Source organism: Chlorocebus sabaeus, chromosome 9, assembly GCF_047675955.1.
Source record: "Chlorocebus sabaeus isolate Y175 chromosome 9, mChlSab1.0.hap1, whole genome shotgun sequence".
In the NCBI taxonomy this organism is placed as follows: Eukaryota; Metazoa; Chordata; class Mammalia; order Primates; family Cercopithecidae; genus Chlorocebus; species Chlorocebus sabaeus.
This window is the reverse complement of record NC_132912.1, coordinates 108,044,530-108,058,402: the sequence shown is the minus strand read 5'-3', so window position 1 is coordinate 108,058,402 and position 13,873 is coordinate 108,044,530. Positions and strand designations below refer to the sequence as shown.

At 42.2% G+C, this 13,873-nt stretch overlaps 1 protein-coding gene across 1 annotated transcript in view; it reads right to left on the bottom strand.

Moving 5' to 3' along the window:
* SORCS3 (sortilin related VPS10 domain containing receptor 3) overlaps positions 1-13,873 on the bottom strand; it is a 621,661-nt gene that overhangs the window by 9,722 nt on the left and 598,066 nt on the right. The window contains exons 21-23 of the mRNA XM_007964048.3: positions 9,373-9,496; positions 7,864-7,976; positions 2,226-2,357 (exon numbers count right to left, since the gene is read on the bottom strand). Of these exons, the coding sequence (XP_007962239.3) occupies positions 2,226-2,357; positions 7,864-7,976; positions 9,373-9,496 (369 nt within the window). The remainder of the gene's footprint in view (positions 1-2,225; positions 2,358-7,863; positions 7,977-9,372; positions 9,497-13,873) is intronic.

Here is a 13,873-nt window from a genome sequence, read left to right as displayed (position 1 = left end):
AAAGACAGGATGCACGGGGTGACATGACATGCAATGATGCTCCCTCATGGAATAAGAAACCAAGGAGAAGGTCAATAGGTAAAAAGTCACCGTGGTTCAATTAGGGATAAGATATTGGGACATATTTATCAATGTGGTTCTCACAGCCCTTGGAGCCTTGTGAGACCAAGGAAGTACAGTTGACCCTTGAACTATACAGTTTTGAATTAAGCAGATCCACTTCTATGTGGATTTTTTCAACAAAATGTGGATGGAAAATACAGTATTCTCAGGATGCGAAACTTGCATATACAGAATATACAGAGGCCCAACTACTTCTTCTTCTTCTTCTTTATTTCTAGATGGAATCTCACTCTGTCGCCAGGCTGGAGTGCAGTGGCATGATCTTGGCTCGCTGCAACCTCTCCCTCCTGGGTTCAAGTGATTCTCCTGCCTCAGCCTCCTGAGTAGCTGGGATTACAAGCACGTGTCACCATCACACCAAGCTACTTTTTGTATTTTTAGTAGTGACGGGGTTTCACCATGTTGCCCAACTTCTTACATGCAAGTTCTGCAGGGCCAACTGTAGGACTTGAAGATGCACAGATTTGGTATATCAGAAATCCTAGAACCATTCTCCTGTGTGTACTGAGAAACAACTATAGATGGTAATATTTGCCTATTCTGGAGAGGAGAGTGAGAGACAGAAAGAGGCATGCCTACAGTCAGTGGTGAGTTCGAGCTATAATAGACATAGGTGTTTCATTCAATTCCTAGTTCACTGCTCTTTTATCCGTGTCTTTATAACACTCTAAAAAGACCTGTTATGGGTTCCAATGAAAGAAGTTCAACCCATCATTAGCTCTGTAATCTGATTAAGTCATACACACAGGGGATGTAGGCCCCTGCCAGGATTTAAGCAGGCACATATACTCCCAGCCCACTCCTCTGCGTTTTCTATCTTAGAGACAATGGGAAGCAAACATCAAAGCAGAAGCTGCCTCCTTTTTATGGGATAATTTTTGTTCTTTACTTTTCCCTAGCAAGTCTCAGAACACATAACATCGATTTAATCACTCTGTAATTCCCACATGAAAGCTGAGGCCGACTTAGGCTGTTGTCCCTCTTATCTCGCTGTATGCGCCTTAATATCACAGCTGCTATTCATCACTGTAATTACCTATTTATCTAAATGGATGGATATTGTAGCTTCCAAATATAGTTCACACATGCCACTTGCTATTTCAGAATAAAGAGGTCTTGTAAAAGGGATGTATGCATTGAGAAGCTAAATTTATTTCTGGCCAACTTCAATATGCAACCCTGCAATGCAAGAAATTATTTCTCAGAGAAACTGCAATCACATCTGTACTGCTCAAGGTCTGTGGATGGCTGTAAGGATGGGGTGACGGCCAGTGAGTATCATAGGGACACAAAATATGTCTGTACAATGATTACCTCATATGGGAGCAAATGTGTGTGATTCATGACGATTTTCTGCAGCCTCATGCTCACTTATTTCTACTTCACCTGACTTAGCATCATGAGAAAGAAAGGAAGGGTGAAACAGTGCAGACATTAAGACCTCAGGAGGAATAGAGGATGAAAAAGAGAAACACAAGTCCTGCCATTCCCTTTACTTCCAGGACAGTGTGCAGATCACAGTATAGTTCTATATGCCTATTTGATAAGAACAGTAAATCACAATCCCTTTTGGAAATGTTGCTTCCTTAAAGTAAAGTGAGGCAATACATCCCTCTCCAAAAAAATCATGTTTGAAAGCAGTTCACTTTCTCCCCAGAAGCAGAGCTTAAAAATTGGCCAGGATCTTTAGGGGTTAGTGCAGTTTAAAGACAAGAGGCACATAGTCCCAGAAATAAACAAGGAAATTCAAATTTCTCTCTCTCTCTCTCTCTCTCTCTCTCTCTCTCTCTCTCTCTCTCTCTTTCTCCTGTTCCCCTTCCCCTGTACCCCAGGAGGAGTCACTGGGAGGGAGACATGAGCTGGCACAGGGATGTCAGACATTGCAATGAATAATGCCAGGGGTGCCATTCCTTCCTGAGTAGCTGAATGCTCCAGTCTATTTGCACCTGTATTTACTCTGGGTAAAGGTGATTGCTCTTCAAAACCTTGGCTGTTGGGGCAATGGAAGAGAGCCTGTCTCCCTTTCTTGCTGAAAACAGTTTTGTGCCCTCTCAGGGCGTAGGGTGCAGGCAAGGGTCCCAGCCAGATTTGCTTTCACTTACTTGTTCCAGGTCCCCTTCGTTGCCTTTCCTCCTCTCCGTCAGGTTCTTGGGTGGGAGAATGAAAAGCTCTGCTGAAGTGGGGAGGCCAGGGAACACGGCAATGAGGATCTGGTCCTCTGGGACGCTGGTTACCTGCAAAGATGTTCAGACAAAGAGAGGCTGTGGAGGAACCAGCCCTCCTCCAATCAATGACAAGAGCAGAGTGTGCACTGCCAGAGGGCTCATATGAGTTTTTCAAATGCAGCTTTTTAGGCACAGGCTCCAATATACATTCAGGCTTTCTTTCAGTTTTTCCCTTAGATCTGCTAGGTAAAACATTATTAGTTTCACCACCTCCTCTGCTCTTACATACATTTTTACTGAAACTAGAATGGTATTACAAATGATTTTTAAAACATTATTTGCTGGGAACATTTGCAAAAGTTCCTCTCATATTTTCCATTTTTTCTATGAGGGCTAGAACGTCTGGCTGAAACACAGGCTGGGTGCAAATGAAGAAAAAGAAGTCATAAGCAAACATGGGAAAATGAAAATTTAAAGAAAGCCAAGCAACACTTTCTTTCACTTATTAAAGCAGGATTTTTTTAAGTGTAATAGCTAATATTGGTAAGACTGCAGTGAAGGAAGTTCCCTCATTTGGCGCTGGCAGTGCTAGAAATTGATACATATTGCCAATTTGTTTTCTGAAAGACTTAATTTAAAGGCCATAAAAATATTCACACCCTTCAGTCAGTAACTGTAACTTGGTGAGTTTGTTCTAAAGACATGATCCAAAATATAGGAAAAGCCATACGCAGGAAAAAATACATTACTTATAATAGCAAATAAATGGGAAAACCTCCAGTATTCAAAAAAATTAAGTAAATACCGGTATAATCACCTGATAGAATATTATGCTACCATTAAGATGATAATGAGTACTATGAGACAACATAGAAAAATACTTATGATAGCTGCATTCCAATCTATTTCCTTACATTTTTTTGGTTACAACTCTATAAAAATACAAATGTATAGAAGAAAAAAATAACAAAATACTAAACGTTGTTAAGAGGCTGAGAACACGAGTGAATTTTTCTATTCCTGAGTGGTTAGTAAAAGAATGATATTGCTTTTGTGATAAACACTTAAAAGTCAGCTTCTGTCTGAAGGCAAATTTGTAAAGAAAACAGGATGCAGAGTTCTCCCCCGTGAAGGGTAAGCTTGTTCTTTCCCGTGTGTCTCCTGAAGATCTTTTATCCAGAACGCCACGCCCCCCTCTTCTGCCAATCCAAATATATAATTTGTGAATGAGGTGAAATACCCCTATCCTCAAAGAAGTACCCCCTGACTACCTCTATCTGTAGTGATCTCCTCCACGTTAGCCTCCCACCCCAAACGCCTCCAAAGGACCACGTGCACTGCATTTCAGAGATATAGATCATGTCTACCATGACACATGATTGCATCTGGCTGGTGCAGTCTTTTCTCAGATAGACCCTGATATGGTTAGGCTTTGTGTCCCCACCCAAATCTCATCTTGAATAGTAATTCCCAGAATCCCCAGGTGTTGAGGGAGGAACCAGGTGGAGGTGATCAAATCCTAGGGGTGGTTTCCCATCCTCCTGTTCTCATGATAGTGAGTTCTCACGAGAGCTCATGGTTTTATGCGGGGCTTTTCCCCCTTCGCTCTGCCACTCTTTTCTCTCCTGTCATCCTGTGAAGAGGTGCCTTCTGCCATGATTGTTAAGTCTCCTGAGGCCTCCCTAGCCATGCAGAACTGTGAGTCAGTTAAACCTTTTTTCTTTATAAATTACCCAGTCTCGGGCTTTTCTTTACAGCCATTTGAGAATGGACTAATACAGGTTCTTATGGTGTGATTGCCCAGATATTTCTGTCTGGGGTCTCACTGTTCCAAAGAATGCTTGACACAGAGTAAAAATTAAATAAACAGTGGCTAGATCGAAGATTGAACAGAAGTGGAGGGGTTGGTTGTTTTCCATTTGCTCAGCTCTGATTCCTATTTGGAATAAGGCTTACAGATTGGAGTGAACTCTCAGGGACGTGATAAAGAAAGTGAAAGAGCCAGCCTGCAGGGAAGTAAGAAGCGGCAGTCAGAAGCCTAAAGAGTCCACCAACCAGGGAGGCATCCTCTTAACACCCTGAGGTGGTGAGCTAGATGCCTCAGCATCCTTTCAAAGCATGATCTTCAGTAGCATTAAGTCTCAATGCCCAAGTCCATAAGGCTGGGGGCCTTCACCTAACCTTAAAGCAAGTCTCAGGAGGCCAGACTAAGGGGTGAAATGCAGAGAATCACCCAATGCAGTGAAGGGGTGGGGTGGTGAGTTTATTAATGCCTTCACTGGTGTGACCCTTTGTCTCAGGAAAGAACAATGTCAGGGAGCGTCAGTCCATCAAGACCCTTAGAGGGACCTTGGAGCAATGTATCTAGATTCATTTAACCCAACCAAAGGGACATATGAGTGATTGGTCCTTGTGAGATTTGAGGCCTGAGAATCAACTGAAAGGACTGATGATTATTATTGCAATTACCAAGTTATTTCCTAAAAAGCTAGTATGTTTTTAATGAATATAACCACACATAATACAACCCAATTCTGGATGTCTTGCAACCAAAGACATATGCTATGATCTGAATGTTTTTGCACCCCCCACCCCCATTCATCTGTCAAAACTTAACATCCAACGTGATGGTATCAGGGTGGGGACTTGGGAGGTGATTAGGTCATAAGGGTGGAGCCCTCATGAATGGGATTAGTGCCTTTATAAAAGAGACCCCAGAGAGCCACCTTGCCCTTTCCACCATGTGAAGACACAGCAAGAAGGTTCTGTCTTTGAATAAGGAAAGAGGCTTTCACCAGACATCAGATCTGCCAGCATCTTGATCTTGTACTTCCCCGCCTCCAGAATTGTGAGATATACACTTCTGTTGTTTGTAAGCCACCCAGTTTATGGAACCTTGTTATAGCAGCCCAAACAGACTAACACAGCATACATAACAGTCTCATTCTCATCTCTTTTTTTCTTTTTCCTTTGAGGCGGAGTCTTACTCTGTTGCCCAGGCCGGAGTGTACTGGAGCAATCTTGGTTCACTGCAACCGTCACCTCCTGGATTCAAGCAATTATCCTGCCTCAGCCTGCTGAGTAGCTGGGACTACCCGCATGCGCTACCATCCCTGGCTACATTTTTAAAATTTATTTTTGTAGAGATGGAGTTTCACTGTGTTGCCCAGAGTGGTCTCAAACTCCTGAGCTCAGGCAATCCACCTGCCTCGGCTCCCAAAGTGCTAGGATTACAGGCATGAGCCACCACTCCCGGCCCTCATTCTCATCTCTTTCTATGAACAGTCTCTTTGTAAAAAGATTTGAAGTGTAGTTACTCTTATAGACCACTCCATACAGGAATGCTCCTATGTCATTCTCTTCTATTTATTCTTCTTCCTCTCTGTCAGCTCCTTCTCCATGTCCTTCCTGGATCTTTCTCCTCTGCCTTGGGGAACCACCAGCAGCGTGTCTGCCTCATTCCCCAACTCCTCTTTGGAGAGCCTAACAACCTCCACAGCCTCCTCTCTTACATCTCTCCCTCCAGCATGAACCTCTGCTTCATCTTCAGATCCATATTTTCAATCCTCCTGGTCATCTTCACCCAACTGTTTCTCACGTGCTCCAGACTTATATTAAAAGTCAAATCATTATTGTTTCCCAAGCGTGCTTCTCCTACACAGTCCCTATCTTGATTAATGTAAGGCCATCTCCTACCAGCTCTTGTCATCAGAGAATTTCTCTCTCCTTCTCACCCACACTACATTTCTTAGTCACCAGTTCTATTGTTCCACTTTTTAAGTAGCCTTTACCTCTTCTTCTTGAGCACCTTATATTCCTGGCCTAGATAACTTCAGTGATCTTTTAGCTGGTCATCTTTTGTGAAATGTCTCCCCCACTATGTTCCCTTCCTACCCCAGCTTGTCCTCTGCATTGCCACCAGAATGGGTTCCTGACATATAAACCTATTCTCTTACTGAAATAAAAAAACAATACTTTAAATACTCCCCAGTGCCTTCAGAATAGATGCCAAGCTTTTATTGGTCTCTCAGACCCTACACAATATGACATAAGCATCCTAGCTCAATTTAAGCTGCACCTGCCCTTATAACCTACAAACTAGCTATGCCAAACTTCTTTTCCATTTCCCAGATATGTCATACTCTTTTTTTTTTTTTTTTTTTTTTTTTTTTTTTTTTTTTTTTGAGATAGAGTCTCGCTCTGTCACCAGGCTGGAGTGCAGTGGCACAGTATCTCGGCTCACTGCAACCTCTGTCTTTTGGGTTCAGGTGATACTCCTGCCTCAGCCTCCCAAGTAGCTGGGACTACAGGCACACGCTACCACACCCAGCTAATTTTGTACTTTTAGTAGAGACAGGGTTTCACCGTGTTGGCCAGGATGGTCTTGATCTCTTGACCTCAGGTGATCCACCTGCCTCAGCCTCCCAAAGTGTGCTGTACTCTTTAAATAGTCCATGACTTTGCACATGCTGTTCATTCAAATGCCATCCTGCCCCTGTTAACTGACATTTATCCTTGCAAACACAGTTCAAGTATTCTCTCCAAAGACTTCCAAGAGTTCAACAAGTATTTATTGAGTTGCAAATCTGTGCCAAGTCTTCATGTCCCTGGATAGCGTGAATTACACTGTTCTCTCTGCCCCATAGAGATGCTGGCCATGCCTCTAGCTTAGAGCTGCTTACACATTAGACTTATTTCTACATTTCAATTGACCATGTTTTATTCATCAATATATTCTAGTGCCTACCTCTGAGAAAATGTTTAACAAAACCCTTTTACTTTCTCTAAGGCAAATTTGACCTTGGATTAACTCTGTAATTCTATTACCCTGCTGGAATGCTCTCTTTCTTGGCCTGTAGCCTTCTGAGTGCAATCTGTGGCCAATGGTAGTCTTGTGAGTATAAATGTTTGGTTAAGAAGACCCTCTTGGTGAACACAGAGCCAGACAAGTGCAGAATATTAGCAAAAACTCAGTGAGTGGTCCATCCATTAGTGCATTAATGGGATCAAGCCCCTGTCTCAGAAAAATTCATAATAAACATTGGGCCAGTTTCCTTCTTCAAACATTGAACTAGACTCTCTTTTATACTTCTCTCCTCCCTTTTAATCCTACAATTCTTTCTTCTTCTTCTTTTTTTTTTTTTTTTTTTTTGTTGTTAAAGTCTTGCTCTGTCACTCAGGCTGGAGGGCAATGGTGCAATCTCAGCGCACTGCATCCTCTACCTCCCTGGTTCAAGCGATTCTCGTGCCTCAGCCACCTGAGTAGCTGGGATTACAGGTGTACGCCACCACATCCTGCTAATTTTTGTATTTTTAGTAGAGACAGAGTTTTGCTATGTTGGCCAGGCTGGTCTCGAACTCCTGGTCTCACGTGATGTGCCTGCCTTGGCCTCCCAAAGTGTTGGGATGACAGGTGTGAGCCACTGCGCCCAGCCTCTTCTCTCTCTTTTTACAGATAAATAATCTTTATCTAATTGTGGAATGCAGTTTTAATTCATGCCAATGTATTGTGGACCACATTATCTAGTTCTTTTCTTTATCCGCAAGAACTTAAACAAATATAAAGCCAACTTACTTTAACCAGAGCTCGCTTGATGACATTGCCAATATCTTGTCTCCACTCAGGAATGTCAGGATTGTGGTAATCCAGATTAGGAGAGAATGATAAAAGCTGGGACTGGAAATATTCTGCAGGGAGAGAGAGTGTTCAGGTGAGGCTAGGAGAGTGAGAAGAGAGAGGGTGTGACAGGTGTGGGGCTCCACCATCACTGTGCTTTCGGTAAAGCATCTACTGTTTCACCAGGCTTCTGCTAGAATTCCTCGTTCTCAGCTTGTTTCCTGACTTCTGAAATAAAGTAGAATTTGGTGATTAGAAGTAGATTTGTGCTCCTATCAGTTTTGTTAGTGCCTAAGATCTTAAGCCTTTCTTCCTGTATATTCTCTGAAATGAAAGACAAATACGAAACTCCAGAATGAGACTTCTGCTCCTGTAGGTGGTACCATGCAGAGCCAACACAAAGCATTAACAATTTGGGCTTGCTTGGAATGGAGTCTTTTCACTTCTCCTTCCTTAATCCCTTTGCCCATTGTGCTAGAAACTGCCTCTGAGGATTAGAAAACAGGTTGAAACTTTGTATCTTGACCCGGTTGGTGAGTATACAGGTGTATTCACTTTGTGGTAATTCATAAAACTAAATACTTGTGCCCTGCACACTTCTGTATAAAATTTACAATTCAATTAAAATGTTTACTTTGAAAGACACACACAAAACTTCCATGTGCCCCTTGAAGAGCCTGAGAAGCAAATTTGCAGAAAGGTAGGAAAAGGAATTTACCTGGTGTGAGGCTGGAGGAACATAATCTGAGTCAGAGGATCACAAGCCTTCACTTAACTTCCTAGAAAACCACAGTGATAGTGGTTATGTCTAAGGACCTGGGAGAGGTTGTGTGAAATGGCAGTAGAGGCACTTTCATTTATAATATTCTTAAGAATGGTTCTCCAGAGTTGAGAACAGGATAGTAGTCCTATTCACCACTCTTCTGCCCTAGTCCTAACTTATATTCTTAGCCTTATTATCCAGTTTTGCAGCAAATGATATTCAAATCTCCAACAATCAAGAAAGCTATCAGTTGTGAATAAGTCATCTCATTAACTGAGCAATGAATCCTACAAGGCAGGGATCATGACTCCTGACCTTTGGAAATTGCTGGTCCTCATCTCACAAAGAGTGTGTCCTGCATATACGTTGTAGATACCTCGGCAGGACAAAAGATCTAGCCCCTTCTATGACAGTCTTTCCAGCTTGCATTTCCTTCCATTTGTGATAGGTGTCTTTGTGTAATGAGAACCCCAAACACGTTGTGAGGCAGACATAACACAGGGGACAACAAATAGCTGATTGTGGTATACGTCTCTTATAACCTCAATCTCTAGGTCAGAGGTAGGTTTGGAAGCTTCCTGTTGACCTATGTCATTTTCCCAGGGCCTGAGGAATTTCCACCACACTCAATGATTGTAGGGAGAGTGGGCAGAGGCAATTAACTGAGTGGGAAGGAACATCACAGAACCATTTTCAGGGCTTACCATGAACTGCAATCTCTTTTGTGTCCTGGATAAGGGCATTCCCAGCAGCCACCTGGACTGTGATGGTGTTGGTTCCCTCTGCAAGGAATGTGAAGGAAATGCTGCTGTCCAAAGTGATGAGAGGCTACAAGAAGAAGTAACAATACTCATTCAGTCTTGTGTGGGATATCAACTTTCCTTCCTTTCCTGAAATTCTCAGACTGTCATCCTAACTTGCAAAAGAAAACAAACAAACAAAGTTTATACAGTTTCTTAAAACCATGATTACTCTTCCAGTATCTAGGAAGAGTATTAGTATACTTCAAACATGTTATAAACTGTTAAATTCTAGAAATAAGGATAAGACTGGGCATCCTGGATTTTGCATGTCATTCTGCTCCTTCTCCTGGGGTAAAGTAGAAACAGCTTTGGTAACCTGTTCCTGTGGGTTTTGGTAATAGGAGATCATTTCCTGTCTCCTCCAGTATCTGGTGTCACTTATATTTTCATCCTATATTCCACTGGATTATGAGACCTTTCTGAGAAGTGATCACATAGTTATTTACTTCTGTAGTGCCCACCTTAGGCACATTGTCTTTCTTTCTTTCCTTTTTTTGACAGAGTCTCACTCTGTCGCCTCGCTGTGTCACCCAGGCTGGAGTGCAGTGATATGATCTCAGCTCACTGCAACCTCCGCCCCCTGGGTTCTAGCAATTCTCCTGCCTCAGCCTCCCTAGTAGCTAGGATAGCAGGTGCATACCACCACACCCAGCTATTTTTTTGTATTTTAGTAGAGATGGAGTTTCACCGTGTTGCCCAGGCTGATCTCGAACTCCTGAGCTCAGGCAATCCACCCACCTCGGCCTCCCAAAGTGCCAGGATTACAGGCGTGAGCCATTGCGCCCGGCCACACATTGCCTTTCATAGAGCAGAAAATATACATAAATTAGATGCGCCATCCGATTACTGACTTTTTATATTATTATATCTGTGTTTTCCATTGCAAGGCATTTTTACCATTTTTAATAGGTTGGAAAATACACAAACATACATATTTGTGATCATTTATTAATCTTTTTCTCTTTCTGTTTTTTCCCTGAATAATCATAACAGATAGGAATTTCTCAAGGATGAAGAGAGAAATAGAATGCAGATATACCTCAGAATTCACAGAGGATTGGTTCCAGGACCCCTGTGTATGCAAAAATCCATACATACTCCAATCCCATTGTAGGCCCTCCATATCTGCACTTCTTGCATTCTGCAAATGCTGTATTTTCAATCTAAGCTTGGTTGCAGATGTGGATCCTGATGATATGGAGGGTTAACTGTATTTCTTGGAAAAAAAAAAACCTCACATATAAGTGGACCTGTACATTTCAAACCCTTGTTGTTCAAGGGTCAGCTCTAATTATATATTTTATTTTCCTAGAAAGAAGAATCTTGATTAAAAAGGAGATGCTCATTGGAGAGAAGAGAGTACAAATCTTCAGATTGATGAGTCATTATTCAGTGGGCATCTTACAGTCAGTGCCCTCTCAAATTCTCTGTTGTTTGGAAAGTAAGATGTAACAGTTGAAGGCTGATCTAAGGCAGCTGATAAAGAGATATCACAGAGGAAGATGAGCAGACTCCCTCTCCTCTCTGTGTCAGGATGACAGCAGGATGGAGAGTAGTAATGTAGCCAGTTGCGGAATGCACAGAGCTGCCCTTTAAGTGGGGCAGGACAGTCCTTCACAGCATACCCATGTATGGCCTGGATGCATGTGTACAAAACCCTGCAGAGGCTCCCAGCTGCAGCTTTCAGATGGTGTCCCTACTATAATACTGAAATTTCTTTCTAGCTCAGAATTTTCAACTGGGCCTTTGAAACAATAATTTAATTTCTTCTGCTTTAAAATTCTATAGCTCTGTTTTATGATCAGGTTGATGGCTGGAGCTGGGCAGGATTACAGATACAGTCCTAAGCATCTGACATATTTTATTTTCTATTTGGTAAATGAAAGAAGAAAGGGAGTATGGAAAGAGATATACTCCTTCCCTTAACTAAGGACAAACCTCAGAGTTCAGGCATTTTTTCCCATACTTATGACTGGGTGATGACACTTACGTGGGTGTGACCTTCTGAATTAATCGATGAATGAAGTGTAAATAAGTTCTGACATGCATATAAAATCCAAAGGGTCAACAGTGGCTGTTTATGGTCCTGTTTGGAGAAGGGAGCTAAAGTCAAGCTGGGCTGAGCATAGCAAATGTCAATCAGGGCCATGGAATAAGGGAATAACAACATGTGTGGCAGAGAGTCACCATTTCTAGTATAATTAGAACAGTGACTTGAAACCCACTCTGTTACTGTTTGAATCAATATCCTGAGGCAAAGTTTGTCCCCATTCTGGCCCTTACTTCTTTATCTGTTAAATGAGTGGTTTGGGTTAGGTGATCTGGTGATCTGTGAGGACTCATTCAGCAATCAGAATCTGTTGCATTGACAAATGGATTTAGGCAAAATTTCTAGTTTCTACTGGTCAGCCCATCAGGTCTTATCTGACAGAAAACCTTCAATCACTTCATTACCTTTGCTACATTCTTTAAAAAGAAAATGAGATATCTCTAAACACCCAACAGAATGGCTATATATATATATATATAATTTTATATATATATACACACATCTCATTAGAGATATATAATATCATAATATATATTATATATATGATAATATCAAGTAATATTGAAGATGCAGGACAATTAGGACTCATAGAATTTTGGTGGAAATGTAAAATGGTAGAACCATTTAGGAAAATGGTAGAACCATTTAGGAAAATGTTTAGTTTTGTAAGAAACTGCAAGAACTTTTTCCAAAGTGGTGTGATAGCGACAGGAGGCAGCCAAATGCCTAGGCAGATAGGGGCGGGTACCCAGTGAAACCCCACCTCCAAGCCAAAGACAGTTTAAAGCCTGAAAGCCAAGTTACAAGTTAAATCTTTGGACTGGATTGAAAACTTGTCTTCCTGTTTGGTGCGCTTTCTCTGATTGATCCCTATCCTTCACCTATTTTACATATACCTACCCTTTCCTAGTTGGTTTTCTACACTGTCACACCCACTTTTGAGTGGTGTCTTCACTTGATCCTTTTTTGCATATTTACAAATGAATCAGCACACAATCCCCACCCTGTGTCTGTAAAGACCCCAGACTCAGTTGGTAGAGAAGACGACGGCCTGACTTCCGGGAGGAGACAGCTTGACTTGAAGTCAGGGAGGAGATGATCTGCCCTTCCTGTCTCCTCTCCAGCTCCCCTCTCTGCTGAGAGCTGTTTTCATTGCTCAATAAAATTCTCTGCCTTCACCATCCTTCAACGATCCATGTGACCTCATTCTTCTTGGATGCCAGACAAGAGTTCAAGATCCACCGAGTGTGGGTCCCCAGAAAGACTGTCACACTGGCCCTTTATTCGCAGTGCAGAGGGCAGCTGCCCCACATGACAAGGCATGGGGCCAACTGAGCTGCTAACACGCCACTGTCCACAGATGGTGGAGCTACAGGAGCACCGTAACACCCCCTCTGAGGCTTCAGGGTTGCAAGCACCCTCACCTGTGGCTGCTGTGTTCCCCCTGAGGTGACACGCCTGGTCTGGCCATGGGCCCTCCATGGAGCTTGCTCCTGTGTCAGCACCCGGAGAGTCTGGCCAGATCCCGCACTCACTCGCTCACATGCTCCCTCCCACAAGGGGTTGAGTACTGTGCGCCAGTAGAGGGAGTGCCCCTGCTGCGAGTTCAGTGAAGGGGCCAAGAAAAATCCTCCATCAATTGTACCATATGTATATTTTATGATTTGGCAACTGCAACCCTAAGAATTTAGTCAAGAGAAAAGAAGATGCAAGTATACAAACAAAAAAATAAATGTTCATAGTGGCTTTTTCATAGCAGCCCAAAATAGGAAACAGCCCAGGAATTCATTAGCAGGAAATTTAGTAGGAAATAAATAAATACTGATATATATGTATAATCGGTGTTTGTGTATGTATGTATGTGTGTGTGTATAATCAGTATGGATAAATCTCCAAACCAGCAAATCTAATTTATGATGAAAAAATAGAATAGTGGTTGGTTCTGGAGACTGGGCTAGAGATTGACTGAGAAGGGGGACTGGGCTGGAGATTGACTAAGAAGGGGCATGAGAGGACTTTCAGGAAGTTTGGATTACACAGGTGAATGTCTTTTCTAAAACTCAGTAAGTACACACTGCTGAATTTTGCATTCCATTGTTGATAGGATTTATGCCCCCACGGGGTAAAAGTGTAAAGAAATATTCAATTATAGTTAACGATTCACAAGCTGAATCATTTAGGACAAAGAATATAGGTATCTTAAATTTACTTTGAAATGAATAAAACATCAAGATAGACTAATAGATGTATACAGAAGGATGGACAGATAGACATGTGATAGAGCAAGCATAGCAAATGTTAATGATGGACCACAGGTAGTGTGTATGTGGATGTTCACTGCACAGCTCTTTC